Below are 23,224 nucleotides of genomic sequence, written 5' to 3' on the forward strand. Positions count from 1 at the left end.
ATGAAGACACTATGCTGTTCACTGTCACGTTCTGGATTAGGTGGGAAAACTGAGGACCCCTATTATGTGCTGTCTATATATGTATCATCAAGGCATTGTGACAACCTCCTTAAAGGCATTGCCATGTGTGCAAATTCTTAAGGTCTTTTTTTAACATTAGGACAATCCTTTAAAAATTAAGCTAATCAGGCACTAATGGCCACTGGTCTGGCTTTTCTAATTCCCCCAACATATTCCTTTATGATCAGCATCTCACCAACCGCTGCAGGGAAATTCTAGTAATCATAAAGGGTCGTCTCGACCACCCTCCTCTATCGGCCAACCCTAAACAAACCTGATTGCTGTATCTTATTTTTAGCAGGAGCTTTCTGATGCTTTGGGCTGATTTAATGATCCCACGGCCAGCAAAAGGCAAAACGACCAATCCATATCATGGATCAGAATTGTACAGATCTGTAATATGGCACACAGACTGTTTGGGGGATTTTAACTGAGTGAAACATGGAGGATTTGTTTGGAATTCATCGGAAGAAGAATTATGCCTTTGCATGGCATAATGCGAGGAAGCCTAAAAGGTGGCATGCGGAGTGTCTATGTAGCACCTATACCTGAAAACTAACGCTGTGGCTTTCCATAAGCTTGCTCCTCTCCATCATATGAGACTGGCATCTTACCCTACTCATGGAGTCAAGCACGCAGAGACAAGATCAGAAGGCCGCTCACTTCCCAGAAAAGCCTGTATCAAATTCACGGGTCTCCCAGTAACAAGATATTCCCCTATACCTGAGAAAGTAATAAAAGACAGAATGCTGTTCTGTCTACACTCTACCCCTTCCCAACAAATGCTCAAATAAATGCAGAAATAAATATCTAAAACTGTGAATGCTATAAACGCTATGATTCCTTGCTTTCCTAGAAACACATCGGGTTAACTAAACATCACCCCCACTGCCGGCTATATAATGCTGTCATATATTCCCTGTGCTACAACCACTTGGATTACATTACAGATGCATTAGCTGCTAAATTAACTGGAGTTAAAATGATGCTTAAAATTATTAGAAAGCTCTGCAGCTTATGTTGTAGAGTAGTACAGCCGGCTGAGGACGTATTACTCCATTACTACTTTACTGTGGCTTCAGATCCCTTACAGCTTTTATCGGTCCAGACGTGAAGCTCCTGAGCCAGCTCGGGAATGACTAGAAATGTTCTCCAGCCTTGACGCTTCTTGGACTTCAGAATGTCTCCAAAGATATGATCGCCAATATACAGTATGTCTTTCCCTTTTGCTCCCAACAGGTCACACACGATATCGGAAGAACCTCAGGAGAGAAAGAAATCATGAGCATTGGGACACGAACCAAGTCCAAGACACAAATTATATGTGACCTGGAGTCTGCTGAAGAGTTGGTGTGAATCAATGGGCAGGTTGTCCACAGGCCTTGCCCGTAATTGTTGCCGCTACACGGGAGTCAGGAGAACTGCCTCATACGGGACGACACCTTCAGCTCTTTATTTGATTATCTGTCCTGGTGAAAAATCACATATGCATCACATCGCAAAGATGACATCGCGACAGGTGGGCAGTTCAAAAGAAGAGCCGCAGATGCCGTCCGGTAAGAGGCTGTTCTCACGGCTTCCGTGCATCGACCACATTACTGATGAGGTCGAGGGACCAGGTCCCGCAAATCAATTTTCATTAATTCTAGTTAAAGACTTGCGTGAAAAAAAGAAATGCAAAAAAAAAACAACAAATGACAATAGTGACCAATTAAAGCCTCCTTACATGGTACGTTGGTGGTCTCCAGAGACCTGAATACTGACTGGCTGAAGCGTTCAGGTGACTGATAAACAGGACGTAATCCAGCTAGAGATGATGAGATCTTGTTCTAGCGTCTTGACCATTGCAGTCAATCACAGAACTTTGTGTCTGAAGAACGAGACGTCATTACTAGAACGAGACCTCATCATTAGTGTCAGAGTGGTGGCGCTAAAATGACAGGCAACTGAACCCATGAGTAAAAGGTAATTTGCCATTTTATAGAATTCCAGGTAGTTAAGTAATATTTTAATGTCAAACACATAAAAGGAAATTTCTGGGGTAACAAATGTCTGTAGCAATAACTTATGATGTAGATACCCGTTATAAGTGTATGTTCACACTGGGCATTTTTGCTGCAGCAAAACATGAAGCTGCGTCAAAAACGCACGTTTAGGTGCATTTTTGGTGCGTTTTGTGTGTCTCTTTGTCCATGACTTGTCTGCAGAAAAAACGCTGCAAATGATACCTGTGTTTTTGCTGCATTTTTTCAGTCAAGCCAATGGGTGAAAAACGCTGCAAAAACGCTGAAAGACGTGACATGCTCTATGTCCAAAAAAAGCAGCAAAGCACAAAATCCTGATGACAAAAAAAAAAAAACAGTGTGTGCATGAGATTTCTGAAATCTCATAGGTTTTGCTGGTGCTGTAAAAAGCAGCTGAAAATTAGCATTAAAAACACAGCAAAAAACTCAGCAACATACCCAAACAAAAAAATGATGTCATATGCATAAAAGCGATTCCTTGGTACCCATTGGAGTCCTAGAGGTTGGACCCCTACTGAACAGTGAGAATTAGGAGGATGTAACACCAATTCTTCACTGGCATGAAGCTCTATCAAAAGACTTTCCCCCACAACATCTGATGGGCAGGGGCCACAGTAATGAGGCATCATTATTGCTAAAATCAGTAAGGGTTCTAAAAGGTGGATCCCCCAGAACAACAAGAGAAGGGACACTTGAGAGATACAACATGGAAACTGCTTTTTTAATACAACATTTTGGAATAGGCATCAAGTATTGTTATAGCTTCCTGTGCAAGTATTTATATGCTGCTGATCTAGGCAGGAAGACAATGGGGCCTTCCTGCCTAGATCTTCAATCTCTCTTCCATCGCTCCCTCTGCTCTTCCTTCAAACACTCTATAATTACTCCATTATTAAAAAAAAACCTTTTCTCGACCCATCCTGCACAACTAAATACAGACCAGTCTCCCCTTCACCTCTAAACTCCCGCCTTACCCGTTACCTCTCCACTCACTCTCTCCTAGACCCTTCACAGTCCGGCTTCCACACCCTACATTCTACAGAAACTGCACTCATCAAAATGACTAATGACCTTCTGACAGCAAAACGTAACAGTGACCACATTGCTCATTCTTCTCGACCTCTCTGCAGCTTTCGACACTGTTGACCACCATCTCCTACTCTCTCTAGGCATTAAGGACACTGCTCGCTCCTGGTTCTCTTCCTATCTTTCTGACCACTCCTTCAGTGTATCGTTCGCTGGCTCCACTTAGTCTCCTCTTCCTCTCACCATTGAGGTAACTCAGGGCTCAGTCCTTGGCCCTCTTCTCTTGTTTCTCTACACGGCCCAAATTGGACAGACCATCAGCAGATTTGGCTTCCAGTACCATCTTTATGCTGATGACACACAACTATATATATCATACCCCCGCTGTACTACAGAACACCAGTGACTGTCTGTCTGCAGTCTCCAACATCATGTCCGCTCTCTATCTGAAACACAACTTTTCCAAAACTGAACTTCTTCTGCTTCCGCCATCTACTAACCTCCCTAAATCTGGCATCTCCTTCTCCGTGTGTTGCACCACAATGACACCTAGGCAGCAGGCGCGCTGTCTGGGTGTTATGTTTGACACCCATCTTTCCTTCACATCCCATATACAACATTTTGCCCGCACTTGTTGCTTGCACCTAAAGTACATCTCTAGAATCCGCCCTTTTCTCACCATGGAGACAACAAAAACCCTCACTGTCGCCCTGTTCCACTCCCACCTGGACTACTGTAACGCTCTATTAATTGGCCTCTCCCTCACTCAACTTTCCCCTCCCCCGTCCATCCTTAATGCAGACGCCAGGGACATTTATCTCGCTAATCGGTACTCGGACGTCTATGCTCTGTGCCAGTCATTGCACTGGCTGCCCATACATTATAGGATGTTTAGGACATAGGATGTAATTTAAACGGCTTGTCCTCACCAAAAAACTCCTCATAGTGCGGCACCCCCCTACATCTCCTCCCTCATTTCTGCTTATCAGTCTACCCGCTCCGCGACTTTCGACTAACATCTGCACTAATCCGTACCTCCCACTCCCGGCTCCAACACTTCTCCCGAGTTGCACCAATCCTCTGTAATGCTCTACCCCAAGAAATTAGGACTAAACATAACTTACACAGTTTTAGGTGCTCCCTAAAATACATCTGTTTAGGGCAGCCTATCACGTTCCCTAATCAAAGCCCTTGTATATATAGCCATTCTCTACTCTGATCATAACCCTCCATCAAACTCCATTGCTCCCAAAAGCATCACAAATATTGGCTGGTGACCAGCACATGCAGCCTTTATCTACCCCCTATTCCTCAAGATGGCTGGACCATAACTGTAAATAAGCACCTGTACTTTGACACCCCCACCTCATTGTAGATTGCAAGCTCTTACAGGCAGAGTCATCATTATCTTTCCATTAATTATTGTATTATCGGTAACTTTGTTATGACTGTTGTGTATGAAGTGTTGAAATGTAAAGTGCTACGGAATATGTTGGTGCTATATAAATAAAGATTATGATGTGGATCATACCTCCAGAATAGACAATGCCATGCTGTAATGGTCCTGTGTAGGTGCCAATCTTCAGCTTGCCAGTGTTCTACGGATGAAAAGCAAATTTGAACATCTTAGCACCACTTTTACTCAGACATGATCCACAGAATGGAGGCAGAGTATAATGGGGCCATTATCTGATGTGCAAGGATGATGGTTTCAAAAAGTCCAACATCGTCACAAAACACAGACATAGATGTGGCAAGTGCCACAAATAGGAAAATTGTGCTACCCTGAAAGCGTAGCAGGCCGCGACTGTGCGGCACAATTATCGCAGCACCGTATGTTGGCAGCTCAGTGCGCCACATTAGTTTGTTTTTTTGCTACATCAAATTACCAAAAATCTAGCAATGTTGCAGGGTCGGGCTGGGGGCCTGATGGCAAGTCTAAATAAATCATGTGCACGTCCACCATTACATCCTAGATTTTGGCGTTAATGTCATGTGTGCAGGTCATATACAATTTACAAATTCATTATGTGTGAAAACCTAATATAGCAATGATTTTAATAGTATTAAGTGATGGGCATCAAATCCACCTAATATGCAGTGGGCTCTGTGGACCTACAGAGTGGAAATACTGATGCAATTTAAGTGCCATAATGCTGTGAATTTGCGGCATAATTTACGGTACATTTTCCATTGACAACAGGAGAAATCCTTATGCAGCCGGTGGGTGGGATACCAAGAAAACTCAGGATTTTATGCAAACAAATGCACTGTAGAAAATCCATGGTGCGTATGCTCTGTGGGAATGTACCCTTAGTGGTGGGATTATCCAGCGCACCGGTGGACTTCTTGATAGCCACTATTTTTCTGGGAAACCTTTTCCAACCCTCGTAAGAGCTACCGATGATACATTACAAGTTACTAGGCTCTCTACTCCTCTTTTGGGTGGCAGATACTCAAATGTGAGTGTTGATTTACAGAGAAACATATCTGGTGTAAGTAATAGGAAACACGACATGAGAAGCACTTACCGTATCTACTTGTCTCAGCACGGTTCCTTCCCCAAAAAATAAAGGCTTTCTTGCATCTACTAAAATTAAGTCAAAGTATGACTGCCAAAGCCGATGTTGGCTCCCAGGCTGCGTAAGAGGAAGACAAAGACATAAATTACTATTAGTTACTTTCAATAGGAGCAAAAATCATCATTTACCCTGTAAGAAAAACCACATTCAGCACAAAGCAGACATACACTCCTAACCATGAGCTTCTATGCGCTACATCTGTCGTGGCTGCATTACAGAAATACGGCCCTATCTAGAAACAGAACCATTATCCACAATGTTTCATGCTATAAACCCTCCGTAATAAAGCCAGATCTGTAATGGTCCATGTGAATCCTATTCTTAACTGACAGCTCGGCTCTTTTCTCGGCTCCCATAGACTTTAATGGAGAACGGTCACGCTCGAGGGCAGCCACCTCTGCATTGGTTTTATTGGAGAATGCAACAGATGACGGCCGCTGTTATGTAATAAAAAAGTGTCAAAGTTGGGGGTACAACTGTTTATTGTAGAAAAAACAATTATTAATTTAGCTATAAAATGTTGAGTAGCTTAATTATTTATAAGGAAAGAAAAAAAAAATCGTATGAATGGCCATCCTTCCCACGAATAGTTAAAACTATTGTCTTTGCAGTCTCTAGGGGGCGCTAACTACGTATGAATTGAACAGATCGTACTGGACTAGATCAGATCTATGGCCTGGATACTCCGAGCTGCCCGCTATTCACATAAAAAGTCAAACAAAGGCTCATAATGTACAACACATCGGGTGTATCAGGCGCAGATCTAGAGAGTAAACTGGGACTGCACGGCGATCACTTACCTTTGGTCCATGTTGGAAGTCAAACAAATAGGTCATAATTTTCTAGGGAAAAAAAGGGTAATATTACTATATAGATTAATATCATAGGAGGCTCCTGCAATGAAAGGTTTACATCAACCCCTTTTTGCATTTGATTTGAGCTCACCATGACCAAGGAGTTTTTTGGTAAAACGTTTTGTCAGGATCCAGTAACAATTTATGTGATTGCCTGACAAAGGTGAGGTTTTTAGGTGTTTTATTTGGCCACCAGCTATGTTGTAAACACCTAAATTTACAATCCATGCAATGAGGCTTAAACGCATAGATAAGAAATAACACCAATAGAAAAACCCATTACAATCATAATTAACCCCTTCACTACCAAGGGTGGTTTGCACGTTAACTACCGGGCCAATTTTTACAATTCTGACCACTGTACCTTTATGAGGTCATAACTCTGGAACGCTTCTATGGATCCCGGTGATTCTGACATTGTTTTCTCGTGACATATTGTACTTCATGTTAGTGGTAAAATTGCATTCAAATAACTTGCGTTTATTTGTGAAAAAAACGGAAATTTGGCGAAAATTTTGAAAATTTCGCAATTTTCCAACTTTGAATTTTTATGCCCTTAAATCACAGCGATACGGCACACAAAAAACTTAATACATAACATTTCCCACATGTTTACTTTACATCAGCACAGTTTTGGAACCAAAATTTTTTTTTGTTAGGAAGTTATAAGGGTTAAAAATTGACCAGCGATTTCTCATTTTTGCAACACCATTTTATTTTTAGGGACCACTTCACATTTGAAGCCACTTTGAGGGGTCTATATGATAGAAAATACCCAAAAGTGACACCATTCTAAAAACTGCACCCCTTAAGGTGCTTAAAACCACATTCAAGAAGTTTATTAACCCTTTAGGTGCGTCACAGGAATTTTTTGAATATTAAAAAAAAAAATGAACATTTAACTTTTTTCCACAAAAAAAATACTTCAGGTTCAATTTTCTTTATTTTACCAAGGGTAACAGGAGAAATTGGACTGCAAGACTTATTGTGCAATTTGTCCTGAGTACGCTGATACCTGATATGTGGGGGGGAACCACTGTTTCGGCGCATGGCAGAGCTCAGAATGGAAGGAGCGCCGTTTGACTTTTTCAATGCAAAATTGGCTGGAATTCAGATCGGACGCCATGTCACGTTTGGCGAGCCCCTGATGTACCTAAACAGTGGAAACCCCCCCAAGTGACCCCATTTTGGAAACTAGACCCCCCAAGGAACTTATCTAGATATGTGGTGAGAACTTTGAACCCACAAGGGCTTCACAGAAGTTTATAACGTACAGCGGTACAATTAAAAAATCATATTTTTTCCACAAAAATGATCTTTTCACCCCCAATTTTTATTTTTCCAAGGGTAACAGGACCCTAAAAGTTATTGTGCAATTTGTCCTGAGTACGCTGATACCCCATATGTGGGTGTAAATGACTATTTGGGCGCATAGCAGAGCTCGGAAGGGAAGCAGCGCCATTTGACGTTTTTGGCTAGAATTGAGATCGGACACCATGTCGCGATTGGAAAACCCCTGATGTACCAAAACAGTGGAAACCCCCCACAAATGACACCATTTTGGAATCTAGACCCCCCAAGGAACTTATCTAGATGTGTGGTGAGAACTTTGAACCCCCAAGGGCTTCACAGAAGTTTATAACGTACAGCAGTACAATTAAAAAATCATATTTTTTCCACAAAAATGATCTTTTCACCCTCAATTCTTATTTTTCCAAAAGTAACAGGACCCTAAAAGATATTGTGCAATTTATCCTGAGTACGCTGATACCCCACATGTGGGGGTAAACCACTATTTGGGCGTATGGCAGAGCTCGGAAGGGAAGCAGCGCCATTTGACGTTTTTGGCTGGAATTGAGATCGGACACCATGTCGCGTTAGGAAAGCCCCTGATGTACCAAAACAGTAGAAACCCCCCACATATGACACCATTTTGGAAACTAGACCCCCCAAGGAACTTATCTAGATGTGTGGTGAGCACTTTGAACCCCCCAGTGCTTCACTGAAGTTTATAACGTCCGGGCGTGAAAATAAAAAAATCGTATTTTTTCCACAAACATGATCTTTTAGTCCCCATTTTTTTATTTTCCCAAGGGTAACAGGAGAAATTGGACCCCAAAAGTTGTTGTCCAATTTGTCCTGAGTACGCTGTTACCTCATATGTGGGAGAAAACTACTGTATGGGCACACGTCGGGGCTCGGAAGGGAAGTAGTGACGTTTTGGAATGCAGACTTTGATGGAATGGTCTGCGGGTGTCATGTTGCGTTTGGAGAGCCCCTGATGTACCTAAATAGTGGAAACCCCCCACAAGTGACCCCATTTTGGAAACTAGACCCCCTAATGAACTTATCTAGATGTGTGGTGAGCACTTTGAACCCCCCAGTGCTTCACAGAAGTTTATAACGACCGGGCGTGAAAATAAAAATATCGTATTTTTTTCAACAAACATCATCTTTTAGTCCCCATTTTTTTTATTTTCCCAAGGGTAACAGGAGAAATTGGACCCCAAAAGTTGTTGTCCAATTTGTCCTGAGTACGCTGATACCTCATATGTGGGAGAAAACTACTGTATGGGCACACGTCGGGGCTCGGAAGGGAAGTAGTGACGTTTTGGAATGCAGACTTTGATGGATTGGTATGCGGGTGTCATATGCGTTTGGAGAGCCCCTAATGTACCTAAACTATTGAAACTCCCCACAAGTGACCCCATTTTGGAAACTAGACCCCCCACCGAGCTTATCTAGATGTGTGGAGAGCACTTTGAACCCCCAAGTGCTTCACAGAAGTTTATAACGCCTGGGCGTGAAAATAAAAAAAACATTTTTTTCCGCAAAATTATATTTTTGCCCCCAATTTTTTATTTTCCTAAGGGTAACAGAAGAAATTGGACCCCAAAAGTTGTTTTGTAATTTGTCCTGAGTAGGCTGATACCCTACATGTGGGGGTAAAACACTGTTTGGGCACATGGCAGAGCTTGGAAGGGAAGGAGCACCATTTGACTTTTTCAACGCAGAATTGGCTGGAATTGAGATCAGACGCCATGTTGCCTTTGGAGAGCACCTGATGTGCCCAAACAGTGGAAACCCCCAATTATAACTCCAACCCGAACCTCAACACACCCCTAACCCTAATCTGAGCCCTAGCCCTAACCCTAGCCCTAACCCTAGCCCTAACCCTAACCCTAGCGGGAAAATGGAAATAAATACATTTTCTTTTAGTTTTATTATTTTTCCCTAACTAAGGGGGTGATAACGGGGGGTTTGATTTACGATTTATGGCGGTTTTTATGTTTGGCGGCTGTCGCACGCTAAAAGACGCTTTTTATTGTAAAAATAGTTTTTGCATCACCACATATTGTGAGCTATAATTTTTCCGTATTTTGACCCACCGAGTCATGTGAGGTCTTATTTTTTGCGGGACGAGTTGACGTTTTTATTGGTACCATTTTCGGGCACGTGACATTTTTTGATCGCTTTTTATTCCGATTTTTGGGACGCAGAATGAACAAAAACCAGCGTTTCATGAATTTCTTTTGGGGGGGTGCGTTTACACCGTTCCGCGTGCGGTAAAATTGATAAAGCAGTTTTATTCTTCGGGTCAGTACGATTACAGCGATGCCTCATTTATGTCATTTTTTTATGTTTTGTCGGTTTTTTGCAATGAAAACTATTTTATATAAAAAATAATTATTTTTGTATCGCTTTATTCTGCGAGCTATAACTTTTTTATTTTTTTGCGGATGATGCTGTATGGTGGATCGTTTTTTGCGGGACAAGATGACGTTTTCAGCGGTACCATGCATATTTATATGCGTCTTTTTGATCGCACGTTATTGCACTTTTTGTTCGGTGGTATGATAATAAATCATTATTTTTTGCTTCGTTTTTTATTTTTATTTTTTAAGGGGTTCGCTAAAGGGGTTAACTAATGGGACAGTTTTATAGGGCAGGTCATTACGGACGCGGCGATACCAAATATGTGTACTTTTATTGTTTTTGGTTTTTTTTATTTTGAAAAAATGGATTTATTGGGGAATATTTTTTTTTTTTTTTACTGATTTATTTAGCGATTTTTTTAAAATTATTTTTAACACTTTTTTTTTTTTTTTTTTTTTTTACTTTATTACCTTGTCCCAGGTGGGACATCGCTGTCCTGTGACAGATCGCTGATCTGTCACATCACAGATCACTGTGACAGATCAGCGATCTGTCACAGGCACTGCTGCAGACTTCCTCATGCCTGCGCTTTGCAGGCACTGAGGAAGCCAGCTTCCTCAGGCCCCCGAAGGCCCCCGTCGCCATCTTGGATCCGGGGGCCTGTAGGGAAAGAGCCCCCCGCAGCAGCGCTGCACATTGCGCTGCCGTGGGGGGCTCAGGGAAGCACGGAGGGAGCCCCCTCCCTGCCGATTGCTTCCCTTTAACCCCCGGTACACCGCGATCGCGTTTGATCGCGGTGTGCAAGGGGTTAACGTGTCGGGGGCGGTCCGTGACCGCCCCTGACACATTGTGCCGGGTGTCAGCTATGATAATTAGCTGACACTCGGCCGCGATCAGCGGCGCTCACCACGTGGGCGCCGCTGATCGCGATGACGTAATATTCCGTCCATGGTAATTAGGTCCATGGTCACATGGACGGAATATTACGTCAATTGTAGGTAAGGGGTTAATTTTTATTTATTAAATACAGACAGAGAACATTAAAAAACATGAAGGGAAAATGAGACACAAGAGGTAAAAAGTAGAAACAGGGGACACTTGCAAAGCAGATTCTAATCCATAGCAGGAGCCTTGCTATCATATACAGCGGGAAAGTATTTAGACCCCTTTACATTTTTCATGCTTTGTTTCATTGCAGCCATTTGGTAAATTCATCCCATCTTGACTGAATAAACAGAAATGTAGAAATTTTTGCAAAGTTATTAAAAAAGAAAAACTGAAATATCACAGTCATAAATATTCAGACCCTTTGCTCAGACACTCATACTTAAGTCACATGCTGTCCATTTCCTTGTGATCCTCCTTGAGATGGTTCTACTCCTTCACTGGAGTCCAGCTGTTTAATTAAAGGACTTGATTAGTAAAGGCGCACACCTGTCTATATAAGACCTCACAGCTCACAGTGCATGTCAGACCAAATGAGAATCATGAGGTCAAAGGAACTGGCCAAGGAGCTCAGAGACAGAATTGTGGCAAGGCATACATCTGGCCAATAATTTCTGCAATATTCAAGGTTCCTAAGAGCACAGTGGCCTCCATAATCCTTAAATCGAAGAAGTTTGAGACCACCAGAAGTCTTCCTAGACCTGGCCGTCCAGCCAAACTGAGCAATCGTGGGAGAAGAGCCTTGGTGAGAGAGGTAAAGAAGAACCCCAAGATCACTGTGGCTGAGCTCCACAGATGCAGTAGGGAGATGGGAGAAAGTTCCACAATGTCAACTATCATTGCAGCCCCCCCAACAGTCGGGCCCTTATGGCAGATTGGTCCAACAGAAACCTCTTCTCAGTGCAAGACATATGAAAGTCCGCGTAGAGTCTGCTAAAAAAAAAAAAAAAACACACACACACACATGAAGGACTCCCAGACTGTGGGAAATAAGACTCTCTGGTCTGATGAGATGAAGATAGAACATTTTGGTAATAATTCTATGCAGTATGTGTGGAGAAAACCAAGCACGGCTCATCACCTGCCCAATACAATCCCAACAGTGAAACATGGTGGTGGCAGCATCATGCTATGGGGGCGTTTTTCAGCTGCTGGGACAGGACGACTGGTAGCCATTAAAGGAAACATGAATGCGGCCAAGTACAGAGATATCCTGGATGAAAACCTCTTCCAGAGTGCTCTGGACCTCAGACTTGGCCGAAGGTTCACCTTCGAACAAGACAATGACCCTAAGCACACAGCTAAAATAACAAAGGGGTGGCTTCAGAAGAACTCTGTGACCATTCTTGACTGGCCCAGCCAGAGCCCTGACCTAAAACCAATTGAGCATCTCTGGAGAGACCTGAAAATGGCTATCCACCAACGTTCACCATCCAACCTGACAGAACTGGAGAGGATCTGCAAGGAAGAATGGAAGAGGATCCCCAAATCCAGGCGTGAAAAACTGGTTGCATCATTCCCAAGAAGATTCATGGCTGTACGCAGCTTATATGTGAAGAATGAGGTGACAGGTTCCCTTTAGAAAGCCTATTCTTAAACCTGTTAATAATTGGAGGAATGGAGGTGGATAGGATTGGGGGGGGGCATTCTTATAAAATTCCATAATTGCAATTGCTCGGTGACACAGGGTGCTTAATTATGTCACATAGCGCAAAAGGGCTCCTCTACTCAATACTGAGCAAAGGGTTTGAATACTTATGACCATGTGATATTTCAGTTTTTCTTTTTTTTTTTAATAAATTTGCAAAAAATTCTATATTTCTGTTATTTTTCAGTCAAGATGGGGTGCAGAGTGTACATAATGAGAAAACCACCATGGTTACTTACCGGTAGCCGGTTTTTCCGGAACCCATGACAGCACCACCTGAGAGAGGGATCCGCCCCGCCAGGACAGGAACCTACCGAGACATAAGGGGCGGCACCTCTCCCCCGCTCCAGTTGGGTTACAGGGCATTGAGAGGACTTCCCGGTTAGTTACATGTTTAATCCAACACCACAACACTCAAAAAACACCCTACTAATTGTGCACACCCATATGGTGAAAAGGGGGGGAATATACGGGTGCTGTCATGGGTTCCGGAAAAACCGGCTATCGGTAAGTAACCATGGTGGTTTTCCCTTCACCCATGACAGCACCACCTGAGAGATTTTTGGAGATTCGAAACACCTTAGGGAGGGACCACCGCTTGCAGCACCCTTCTACCAAAGGTTAAGTCAGCAGAGGAGGATAGATTCAACCTATAGTGCTTAAAGAAGGTTGAAGGTGAGGCCCAGGTAGCGGCCTTACAAATCTGTTCGATCGATACCTCTGTTTATTCGGCCAAGGAGGTCGCCACGGCTCTGGTGGAATGAGCCTTGATGCCGTCAGGAATCGGGATACCACTAGCTGTGTAGGCTACACTAATGGCCTCCCGAATCCATTTAGCAATAGTCCCTTTTGAAACCCCATAGCCTTTCCTGGCACCCTGAAAAGCTACGAATAGGGACTGGGACCTCCTCCACTGGCTAGTCATAGATATGTATTCTACAAGAGCTCTCTTAACATCTAGATTATGGAACTTTTCCTCCCCCAGATTTTTTGGGTTCTCGCAGAAAGATGGAAGGACAATTTCCTGACCCCGATGGAAATCTGATGCTACTTTGGGCAAATAAGCGGGGTCTGTTCTTAACACTACCCTATCCTGAAAGACTTGCGTATAAGGTGGATTTACTGAGAGAGCCTGTAAATCGCTTATCCTGCGGGCTGACGTGAGGGCCACTAACAGGATTGTTTTTAGGGTCAGAAAATTTAGGGGTAGCTGATGTAATGACTCATACGGATCTTTTGTAAGGGCCTCTAGCACTAGGTTTAAATCCCAGGGGGCTATCCGGAGTATTGGGATAGGCCTAGCTCTATGGCAGGATTTAATAAGTCTGGCTACCCATCTATTTGAGGCCAATTTGCAGTTGTAGAGCGCCTCTAGTGCAGACACCTGAACTTTAAGTGTGTTCACTGCTAACCCCATCTGCAACCCCGATTGTAAGAACTCCAGGATGGCATTAATCGGGGGATCTTTCCTTAACGGCCTACCTAAGAACTGCAGGAACTTATTCCATGTTCTGCCGTAGATGTTAGTCGTCACTGGTTTCCTACTCTTTAGCAGGGTGGCCACCAACCCGGGGGAGAACCCTCTATCCGTTAAAAGCGACCTTTCAAATTCCACGCCGTCAGATGGAATCCTTTGACCTGAGCGTGGAATATTGGACCTTGAGCTAGTAGGTCCGGGATTTCTGGTAGAATCCATGGATCGGAGAGGGACATCCTTCGTAGTAGCGCAAACCAGGGCCTTTTTGGCCAAAATGGAGCTATTAGAATCACCCTGGCCTGATCGTTTCTGATTTTCCTGACAACTGTTGGGATCAGAGCCACTGGGGGGGAACGCATAAGCTAGTCTGAAGTTCCACTGGATGTGCAACGAATCCACTGCCCATGGATTTTCTCTTGGGTTTAGAGAGCAGAACCTTTTTGTTTGCCTGTTGTGTTTGTTGGCAAAGAGGTCTATCACCGGTTTCCCCCAAAGCTGAGTTATTTTCTGAAAAATGGACCGGTTTAGCGCCCATTCCCCCTGCTTCAGGGTATTGCGACTCAAGAAGTCTGCCTCTGTTTTCTGCCCCTTTTATATGTAGGGCCGTCAAGGAGTGTAGGTGTTCTTCTGCTCTGCTCAGAATGTCTGTCGCTGCTTCCATTAAGGAGTGTGATCTTGTCCCTCCTTGGTGGTTGATGTATGCCACTACTACCTTGTTGTCTGACATGATGCGTACGTTTCGACCCTGGAGTAGCGGAATGAAGTGACTTAGGGCCTTGCTCACTGCCCACAGTGCTCTCAGATTGGAGGATGCTTCCCTTTCTTGACGCGTCCAGGAACCCTGACCTATGATGCCCCTTAGGTGTGCCCCCCACCCCGAGGAGCTTGCATCTGTTAAGATTATATCTGACGCTGGTCTGTCCCACGGTATTCCCAAGGTCAGATTTTTCTTGTCCAGCCACCAATTGAGAGAGTCTCTGGTTTTTAAGGAAAGCTCCAGCTTTCCTTCTAAACGCCCTCTTAGCGATCTTTGTGCTGTTAGTATCTCCCACTGGAGTTGCCGGGTGTGAAACTGAGCCCACCTGACCGCCGGAATACAGGATGTTAGGGTACCTAGCAGGGACATTGCTCTTCTTAAGGTCATACGTGGTTGGTTTTGGCCCGGGAAGGTCAGATTCTGCACCTTTTCTATTTTGGACTCTGGGAGCAGACACTGTTGCTTTTCTGAGTCTAGTACGAATCCTAGGAAGGTCTGTTGTTTTAGGGGTTGCAATTTTGATTTTTTGAAATTGACTATCCACCCTAATTCCTGCAAGGTGCTGATCACCCAGGTCAACTGCTCTGTACAGTGGTCCTCTGAGCTGCCTACTATGAGAAAATCGTCCAGGTATGGTATTATGACCGTGTCGTGAATCCGGAGAAAGGCAGTCACTTCCGCTATGACTTTGGTGAAAACTCTCGGGGCTATAGATATGCCAAACGGAAGAGCCCTGAACTGAAAGTGCCTTAGCGTGCCTTGAATATAAAGTGCTACCCTCAAGTATTTCTGGAAATCTGGGTGGATAGGGATGTGATAATACGCATCCTTTAAATCGACCACGGCCATGAAGCAATCTTGGTGTAGCAGCTTCACCGCCGTAGTTACTGATTCCATCTTGAAGGTCGAGTTCCTTATCCATAGATTGAGCCGTTTGAGATTTATGATTGTCCTGAAGGTTTGATCGGGTTTTTTTATCAGAAAAAGGGGTGAATAAAACCCCTTCCCTTCCTGTAGGCGTGGTACCTCGGAGAGTACCCGCTTGTCTATCAGGCTCAGGATCTCTGTTTCTAAGGCCACCTGCTCTTCGGTTACCTTCCTGATGGGTGTGATGACGACTACGGATTTTGGCTGACGGATGAAGGGAATTTTCAGGCCTTCTGTTAGGATGGTTAGGATCCAGGAGTTGGAGGAGATCTTCTCCCAGGTTTGTAAAAAGAGCGCCAATCTCCCCCCTACTGGAACACTGGCGTCACTGTGGCGACTTTCTTGAGGTGGAGGTGCCTCCACCAAACATAAATCCCGATTCTTTTTTTCTTTTATCCTCCCATCTTCTCCTGTCAGCGGGAGGGCGCCCCCTATTGAATCTTCCCCTCCGAAAGAGCTGTCTCCTCTGATCCATAGGAAATCTGGGGAAGCCTTTTTTCTTATCGCCTGCTTTCTCCAGTATATCGTCCAAGTTCTTGCCGAACAAGAATCGACCGTCGCAGGGGAGAGAACATAATTTGGCCTTGGACTGAAGGTCACCCGGACAGCCCTTAAGCCATAACGTGCGTCTAGCAGCATTTGATAGTGACGCTGCCCTGGCTGTCATCCGCATAGAGTCCGCCGAGGTATCGGCCAAAAAAGCTGCTGCCCCGTGCAAGAGATACATCTCTGATAAGATTTTCTCTCTTGGGACCCTTGAAGCCAGCTTTTCTTCTAACTGCTGGAGCCAGATCATGAGGGAGCGTGCCGTACAAGTACCCGCTATTGCCGGCTTTAGTCCTCCTGCTGTCGCTTCCCATGCGTGCCTTAAATATGAGTCCGCCTTTTTGTCTAGTGGGTCTCTAAGAACCCCTGCGTCTTCCAGGGGCAGGGCCGACCTTTTGGAGGATCTGGACACCGCTGCATCTATTTTGGGGATTTTGTCCCATATCTCTGCATCCTTATGCTCGAAGAGATATCGTCTTTTGGAAGTGGATGGAAGGGCCCCCGATTTCTCGGGCTTTTTCCACTCTTTCTCAATAAGTGCCTGGATCTTCTCGTTTACCGGAAAGGTCCGTTTTTTCCTCTCCTGAAGCCCCCCAAACATAACATCCTCTAGGGTTTTAGCCGCCTTTTCTTCCTGTAGGCCCATTGTAGCTCTGATGGCCTTTAGGAGGGCGTCTGTGTCTTCTACAGGGAAACATGGTTTACCCCCCATGTCGCTGTCTGAGGAGTCTGAGGAGGATGATTTTTCCGCCTGAGATGACATTGACGCGGAATCCGAGGGGGAACTAGGGGGATCCTTCCTGGTTTTTTTCCCTTTTTTCAATAGGGACTTAATCGAGCCTTCCATTTCTGACCTTAGGGCAGATATCAGATTGGCTGCGAAACTAGGCGCTTCCTCCGCCATAGTCCGCTGAATGCACGTAGCGCAGAGATCTTTTTGCCAATATCTTGCTAGGGGAGATTTACATATAGCACAATCCCTATTGTTCTTCTTGCTTCCCGCTTTCCTAGGCCTTTCCTACAGGGTGAAGCATACAATAGAAGCCCTATTAACATAAATGCTAACATTCACGAAGATCACTCACCACCCGAAATCAAGGGTACCGAACTCGGAGGCTGCGTCGGGGCACGTGACTTGCGTTCTTTGGATCTTGCTGAATACCCCGACCTGCGGCTGGGGCGACTGCTGCTGGAATGGCTTCCATGCTTTCTGCCAGAGGGCTGAGAGGGAGGCAGGGACGCTGAACGTTCCTGCTCTGACTCCATGTTGCACCGCCGTCTGCTGCCGCCTTCCTCTTTAAATACCGCTCCTCCGCTCCGGTGAGCGTCTCTCCCCTCCCCCCTGCGACCGCCGACCGCCGCTTCAGAAAGCCGGCCGGCGTCGCACCTGGCGCCATTACACCGTCGCCCTTCTCTGACGTCAGCCGGCGCACCCAGCATGCAATGCGCCGCTGACGTCAGCGGCCGGAAAAAGCCAGCGTCTCTCCCCTGCCATGGGGATCGAGATGCGGCATGCGCGAGGGGAGGGCGGCGTGGTGGGGGCTTCCCGCAGACCCCGGGGATCCCACCGACGCCCGCACGAACCCGGAACCCCGGAGGGCCCGGGGACTGCGCATCCAGCACCCGACGGCCGGCGCTGCAGGTGAGACACCTGTTCTTCCTGCGCCGGGACGGGGCTGGGTCCATTTTCTGCCCATGACAGGCACCGCCGACCGTGGGGTTCCTTCCAGGACAGGAACCCAACTGGAGCGGGGGAGAGGTGTCACCCCTTATGTCTCGGTAGGTTCCTGTCCTGGCGGGGCGGATCCCTCTCTCAGGTGGTGCTGTCATGGGTGAAGGGAAAAAATGAACTTTTTTAATTTACCAAATGACTGCAATGAAACAAAGAGTGAAAAATTTCAAGGGGTCTGAATACTTTCCGTACCCACTGTATATATGTCACAAGGCAGTATTATTTAGATGTGGGTAACACAAAACTAATGAAGTGAAATATAGGTAAATGTAATAGGAACTAAGTCAATCGACAGTATTATATCCAAGTAAGCCTCCTATGCAGAAGGAGTATAAAAAGCTTAATAAGGAATGATAATAATCCACATATCTCCAAGACTGCTGCAAGCTACTCAGGAGGTCCCAATGCACCCGTCGCGCGTTTTGCAAGGAATGCTTAGTGTTTTTTAATATTGCCTGTGTGTTTATATTAAATAAAACTTTATTAAGATTTTTTTAATTACTGGTACATGCATTTTTCTAATTATTGATGCTATCAACAGCTATGTTACGTTTATGGTCAGCTTAGAAAAAAGCGAAGTCGAGTTCATAGCATGTATATATCATGGAAAAGGCAAGTTAAAAAAAAAAAGGGAACAGTGTTCTGTGTGTAGGAGACTCGGGTGGTTTCTTGTTGGTAAAACCCCTTTAAATCCAGCACCTCTTGTGAGGGCTGCATCTAGGAGGAGGCACGCAGCAAGCGATAGAAGCCGATTTTCTACAAACATCTGTGACAATCATGCCTTTATCATCTGCGGAAATGAGAAATTCCATTTCCAAGTAATCAGATTTCAAGGTAAGTGTTATATTCGTGTGATTTACACTGCTCAACATTGAAATTGTAACACCAAGAAGGAAACGTTGTGGAATTATAGAAATCACAGGGTGGATAGACATGGTAATCATATGCAAATGATGAAAATAAATAAATAAAAACAAAATTTTCGAAACATTTTGATTTATTCAGCGCTGTGTGAAGAAATCCTTGCACTTACAGCCTTGGTTGCCATCAAGGAGGGTATTAAATGGTGGTCCAAGGCATGTTCTGCTGCACTGAATGCACCCGGGCACGCTGGTATCCCATCTCCTGAAGACACTGCCATATCGGTAAACAAGTTTGGGGGACATTTGTAACGTGCGTTATTGGTTTAACGCACCCACTGTTTTCTAGTTATTTATATTGTTGTGAAGGTGTACCAGAATATATCCTAAATAAAGCAGGTGCTGTGCAATATACAGGTTCACCAAATACTATTACCAGCCATGTGACATTTTTCATTAATTTCACTCACTCAAAAAGCTGCAAAGATGCTGAAGAAAATGGACTTCATGTGAATGAAATGACCTGCGTTTTACCTGCGGATTTAGTGCAGATTTTGTGCGAATTTCGCCTGCGTTTTTACACCTGTGGATTCCTATAATGGAGCAGGTGTCAAAACGCTGCGGATCTGCACAGAGTTGACAAGCTGCGGATTTAAATCCGCGGCAAAATCTGCAGCATTTGCACAGCGATTTCCATTTCTCATAGACTTTAATGGTACTGTACACCGCAGCAGAATCTGCAAAGTGTGCACATACCTTTACACTTTTTTTTGCTGGTACTGCAGAATGTAGTATTTTTTTTGGCAGTAAAAACATGGGGAGGAAATGGTTCAAAATTGCCACGTGTGAATATACCCTTTCTATGGTTTTGTCCTATTATCAGACCAGGCTGGTGTCCGGTAACTCTTTAGAGCGAGTCACTGTTTCACAAGACCTGCAGCCGCAACACATGGAGGGATTGCCTAACAAAGAGGCAATCCCTGCTGCCTAATAAAGCTGCAAGGCATGCAGCCGCGGAGACTCGAACATATTTTTTGAGCACGAAGAAGACACTCTGGTAGCACCCGAGCATGCTCGGATAACACCTTACCCAGCACATTCGCTCATCACTAATTAAGACGTGTCCCGATACTTTTGTCCATAAGGTGTATATTGGGGTAAGTGTTCCGGACTGTGTTTTCACATCCTCTTTATAATCGCTCGCAGGAAAAATTAAGATTTCTATTTCCAATCATTGCGATGTTATTATCAATCGTTTGCTTTATCCTGGCCCTTTGATATGCTGCATTCATTGCTCACAGCGAGGACAGCGCTCCCTTCCCGGTAGCCTGGTAACGTAAAGTGATGCGAATGTTTAATTAGCACTTACGTGAGTATATTTATAGTCACTGTTTGTAACCAGAAAAACCTTTCCCACTTCATTCATGCGGCTCAGGAGGAGAGGTAGCTTAGGCTGGAAATAGAAGAGAAGAAATGGTAAAGGCTAATAATCAAGTAAAAATAAAAAAATAAAAGTAAGTAAAATAATAATCTATTACCTTTATTTTTTTCAAGCTAAATTCAACAAAAAAAACAAAAAAAAAAACAGGGGAGATGAGATCAGGTGACCTTCTCTTCCATGTCACGGCCTCATTCCAGGTCTCTCCTTTCACCAAGAACTGTCTATTTTTAAGGCCAAGGGAAAATATGCACTTACATCTTTCACAACATATTTTGGCAAATTCTCCACCGTCTTCTCCTTAAGCGATCCCTGGGAAAGCAAGACGTATAAATCATGTCTCCTGCCAGCCGGACAGTCGCTGCAAACGATTAATGTCTGCATTTCACAATTTCAGAGCTGATAAACAAAATGCAAAATTAAAGCAACCCACCATACAAACGAGATTACTGCCTGCAAAATCCCCTGATTTTGGCGAGGCCATCAAATGTGTATGGGGGCTTTCTAGGGGAAGAGAAGGCTCAGGCAGTTCGATTTCAACATGCCCCATCCTTCTGTTCTCAGGTTAGATAAGCAGGTGGCGGTGTCTGGCAGCGGCTTACTCCTTTTTCCCCCCATTGAGGACACGCACATGCTTGGCCAAGAGGTAAGAGAGTAGCTGTCGGGCACACAAGCATCTAATGTGTACGGCCAGATTCAGATTAAAATCTGCTAGGATAAGAATTTATAGCTGGTCCATCATATGCTTTATCAGGGACTACGAGGTTACTTATCAATTTCTGGGGGTGGCGTCTTGACCGCAAGAATGCTGCATAATTTTTGCCTCCAAAACTGGCGGAAAACTTGACGAAAGGATTGTAAATGCTAATGTGATAACCTAAGATTACAAAAATCAACTGTATGTCATCTGCCAAAAAGGCGGTTGCCCACAAATCCAATCTATCGATTAGACAAGGTCACTGGGTAGAGACACAAACCCATTGCAAACAGTAATACCAAGTTGTCAACCGATTCATTAATTTCCAAGAGTAACAACGGAGGAACCGCACAATGTATCACTCTAAGAATAGATGCTGCTCAGTTATTGCTATCTCAAGGGGAATACAAGTAATTGCAGATATATACGAGAAGCAGACGACAGATCAGGCTCTACCTTGTAATGAACCCAGTCCACAGCATCTCTGACATCCTGGAACATGCTGCGGAACGACATGAAGAGATCTCCATCCTTAAAGCCCTTTTCACAACTGCAGGATGAAAGAAATGGACAAGATACTCACATATTATGTACACTGCTCACAAAAAGTTAGGGATATTTGACTTTCGGGCGAAATTTATGGAAAACGTTAAAAGTTCACCCTACAGTGATAAATGCCCAACTGTCATGATAAATTAAGTAGAAGCAACAATGTCCATTCCCTCATCTCAAACAATTTATTGAAACAAAAGCCAATAACAGAGGTGGGTATACCCCAACAAAAAAATGTCAGTGTCTCAATAACTTGTCATGTGGCCTTGAGAATAAATTACCGCTTGACAACAATGTCTCGTGCTGTTCAAAAGTGGAGTTATTGTCTGCTGAGGCATGGCATCCCATTCTTCTTGAAGGACGACCCTCAGGTCATTGAGGTTCTGGGGTAAAGATTTACGAGCTTCTACACGGCAACTCGGCTGATCCCATAGGTTTTCTATGGGATTCAGGTCTGGAGAAAGTGCAGGCCGCTCCATTTGAGGTACTCAGGTCTCCTAATGATGAAACCTCAAAGAGCTGGAGCATTGTCATCCATGAAGATGAAATCAGGCCTGTGCTGTTCATGCAGAGGCAAAATGACTGGATTAATCATGTTATTCAAGTAGTAGGGCTCGTCACTGTACCATTCCCAAAGTGTAGGGCAGTTCTGTACTGACTAGACACACCTGCCCAAGTTAACACTACCACCAAAGGCTCGTCTGGTGATAACAGTGGCTGATGTATAGCGCTTTCCTTGACGACTCCAACATCGCTGGTGGCCATCATTTCTGCTCAGCTTGAATCTACTTTCATCAGTTAACAGAACAGAGATCCACTGGTCCCTCATCCAGCGTAGATGCTCCCTGGCCCATGCTTGTGCCTGATGGTGTGGTCAGACATCCTCCTTGCAGGTTGTCTAGCACTCAGACCACGCTGATGTAAACTGTTCTGAATGGTCTGACGTGACACTTGAGTGCTTCTCACCTCTAGTAAATGTGCCTGGAGTTGAGTGGCATCATCCAATTCTAAAGACATTGCTCCTCGTGAAGCGGTCATCAGTGTGGGATGTGGCCATGCATGCCATGTGAACAGACAACAAGACCAAAAGTAAACTGCGGTGTCTGTGGGGACCTTTGGCGCAGGTTACGGGCTCACGTATTGTGGCCAAAATATCAGCTAATACCTCACATTTTTTGTGTGTTTTTTTGCACTTTTTAATTCAGGGTGCAGTTGGGCCCATTTGGTCTTGTAAACTGCGGTGTCTGTTCACATGGCATGCATTTTGATAGCGCTGGGCCAGCCCGCATAATCTAATAGAAGGGTGTCACTACTAGGCTGTTAACCTGGATGCTGTGCATTGCCATAGTGTGAACAGCGCCGCATACAAGTTTTTTATTGTGCATTAATATACAAGGCAATCGCCCCCTCCATGCATTGGTAGGCTGTGAGCGGTTGTTTCA

At 44.5% G+C, this 23,224-nt stretch overlaps 1 protein-coding gene across 5 annotated transcripts in view; it reads right to left on the minus strand.

Moving 5' to 3' along the window:
• The window catches only part of LOC141049792 (cytosolic purine 5'-nucleotidase), a 222,264-nt gene that overhangs the window by 22,435 nt on the left and 176,605 nt on the right, over positions 1-23,224 (minus strand). For all 5 annotated transcript variants that reach the window (XR_012220443.1, XM_073546558.1, XM_073546557.1 and 2 more), the window contains 7 exons: positions 21,687-21,780; positions 20,792-20,845; positions 20,465-20,548; positions 6,493-6,534; positions 5,642-5,749; positions 4,642-4,708; positions 1,152-1,322 (listed from right to left, as the gene is read on the minus strand). Coding sequence is in view for 4 of the 5 variants with exons in the window: in XM_073546558.1 (XP_073402659.1) it covers positions 1,152-1,322; positions 4,642-4,708; positions 5,642-5,749; positions 6,493-6,534; positions 20,465-20,548; positions 20,792-20,845; positions 21,687-21,780 (620 nt within the window). In the remaining variant the exon portion in view is untranslated. The remainder of the gene's footprint in view (positions 1-1,151; positions 1,323-4,641; positions 4,709-5,641; positions 5,750-6,492; positions 6,535-20,464; positions 20,549-20,791; positions 20,846-21,686; positions 21,781-23,224) is intronic.

This window comes from Dendrobates tinctorius, unplaced genomic scaffold (assembly GCF_039654945.1).
Source record: "Dendrobates tinctorius isolate UK_male_01 unplaced genomic scaffold, ASM3965494v1 ptg000149l, whole genome shotgun sequence".
NCBI classification, from domain to species: domain Eukaryota; kingdom Metazoa; phylum Chordata; class Amphibia; order Anura; family Dendrobatidae; genus Dendrobates; species Dendrobates tinctorius.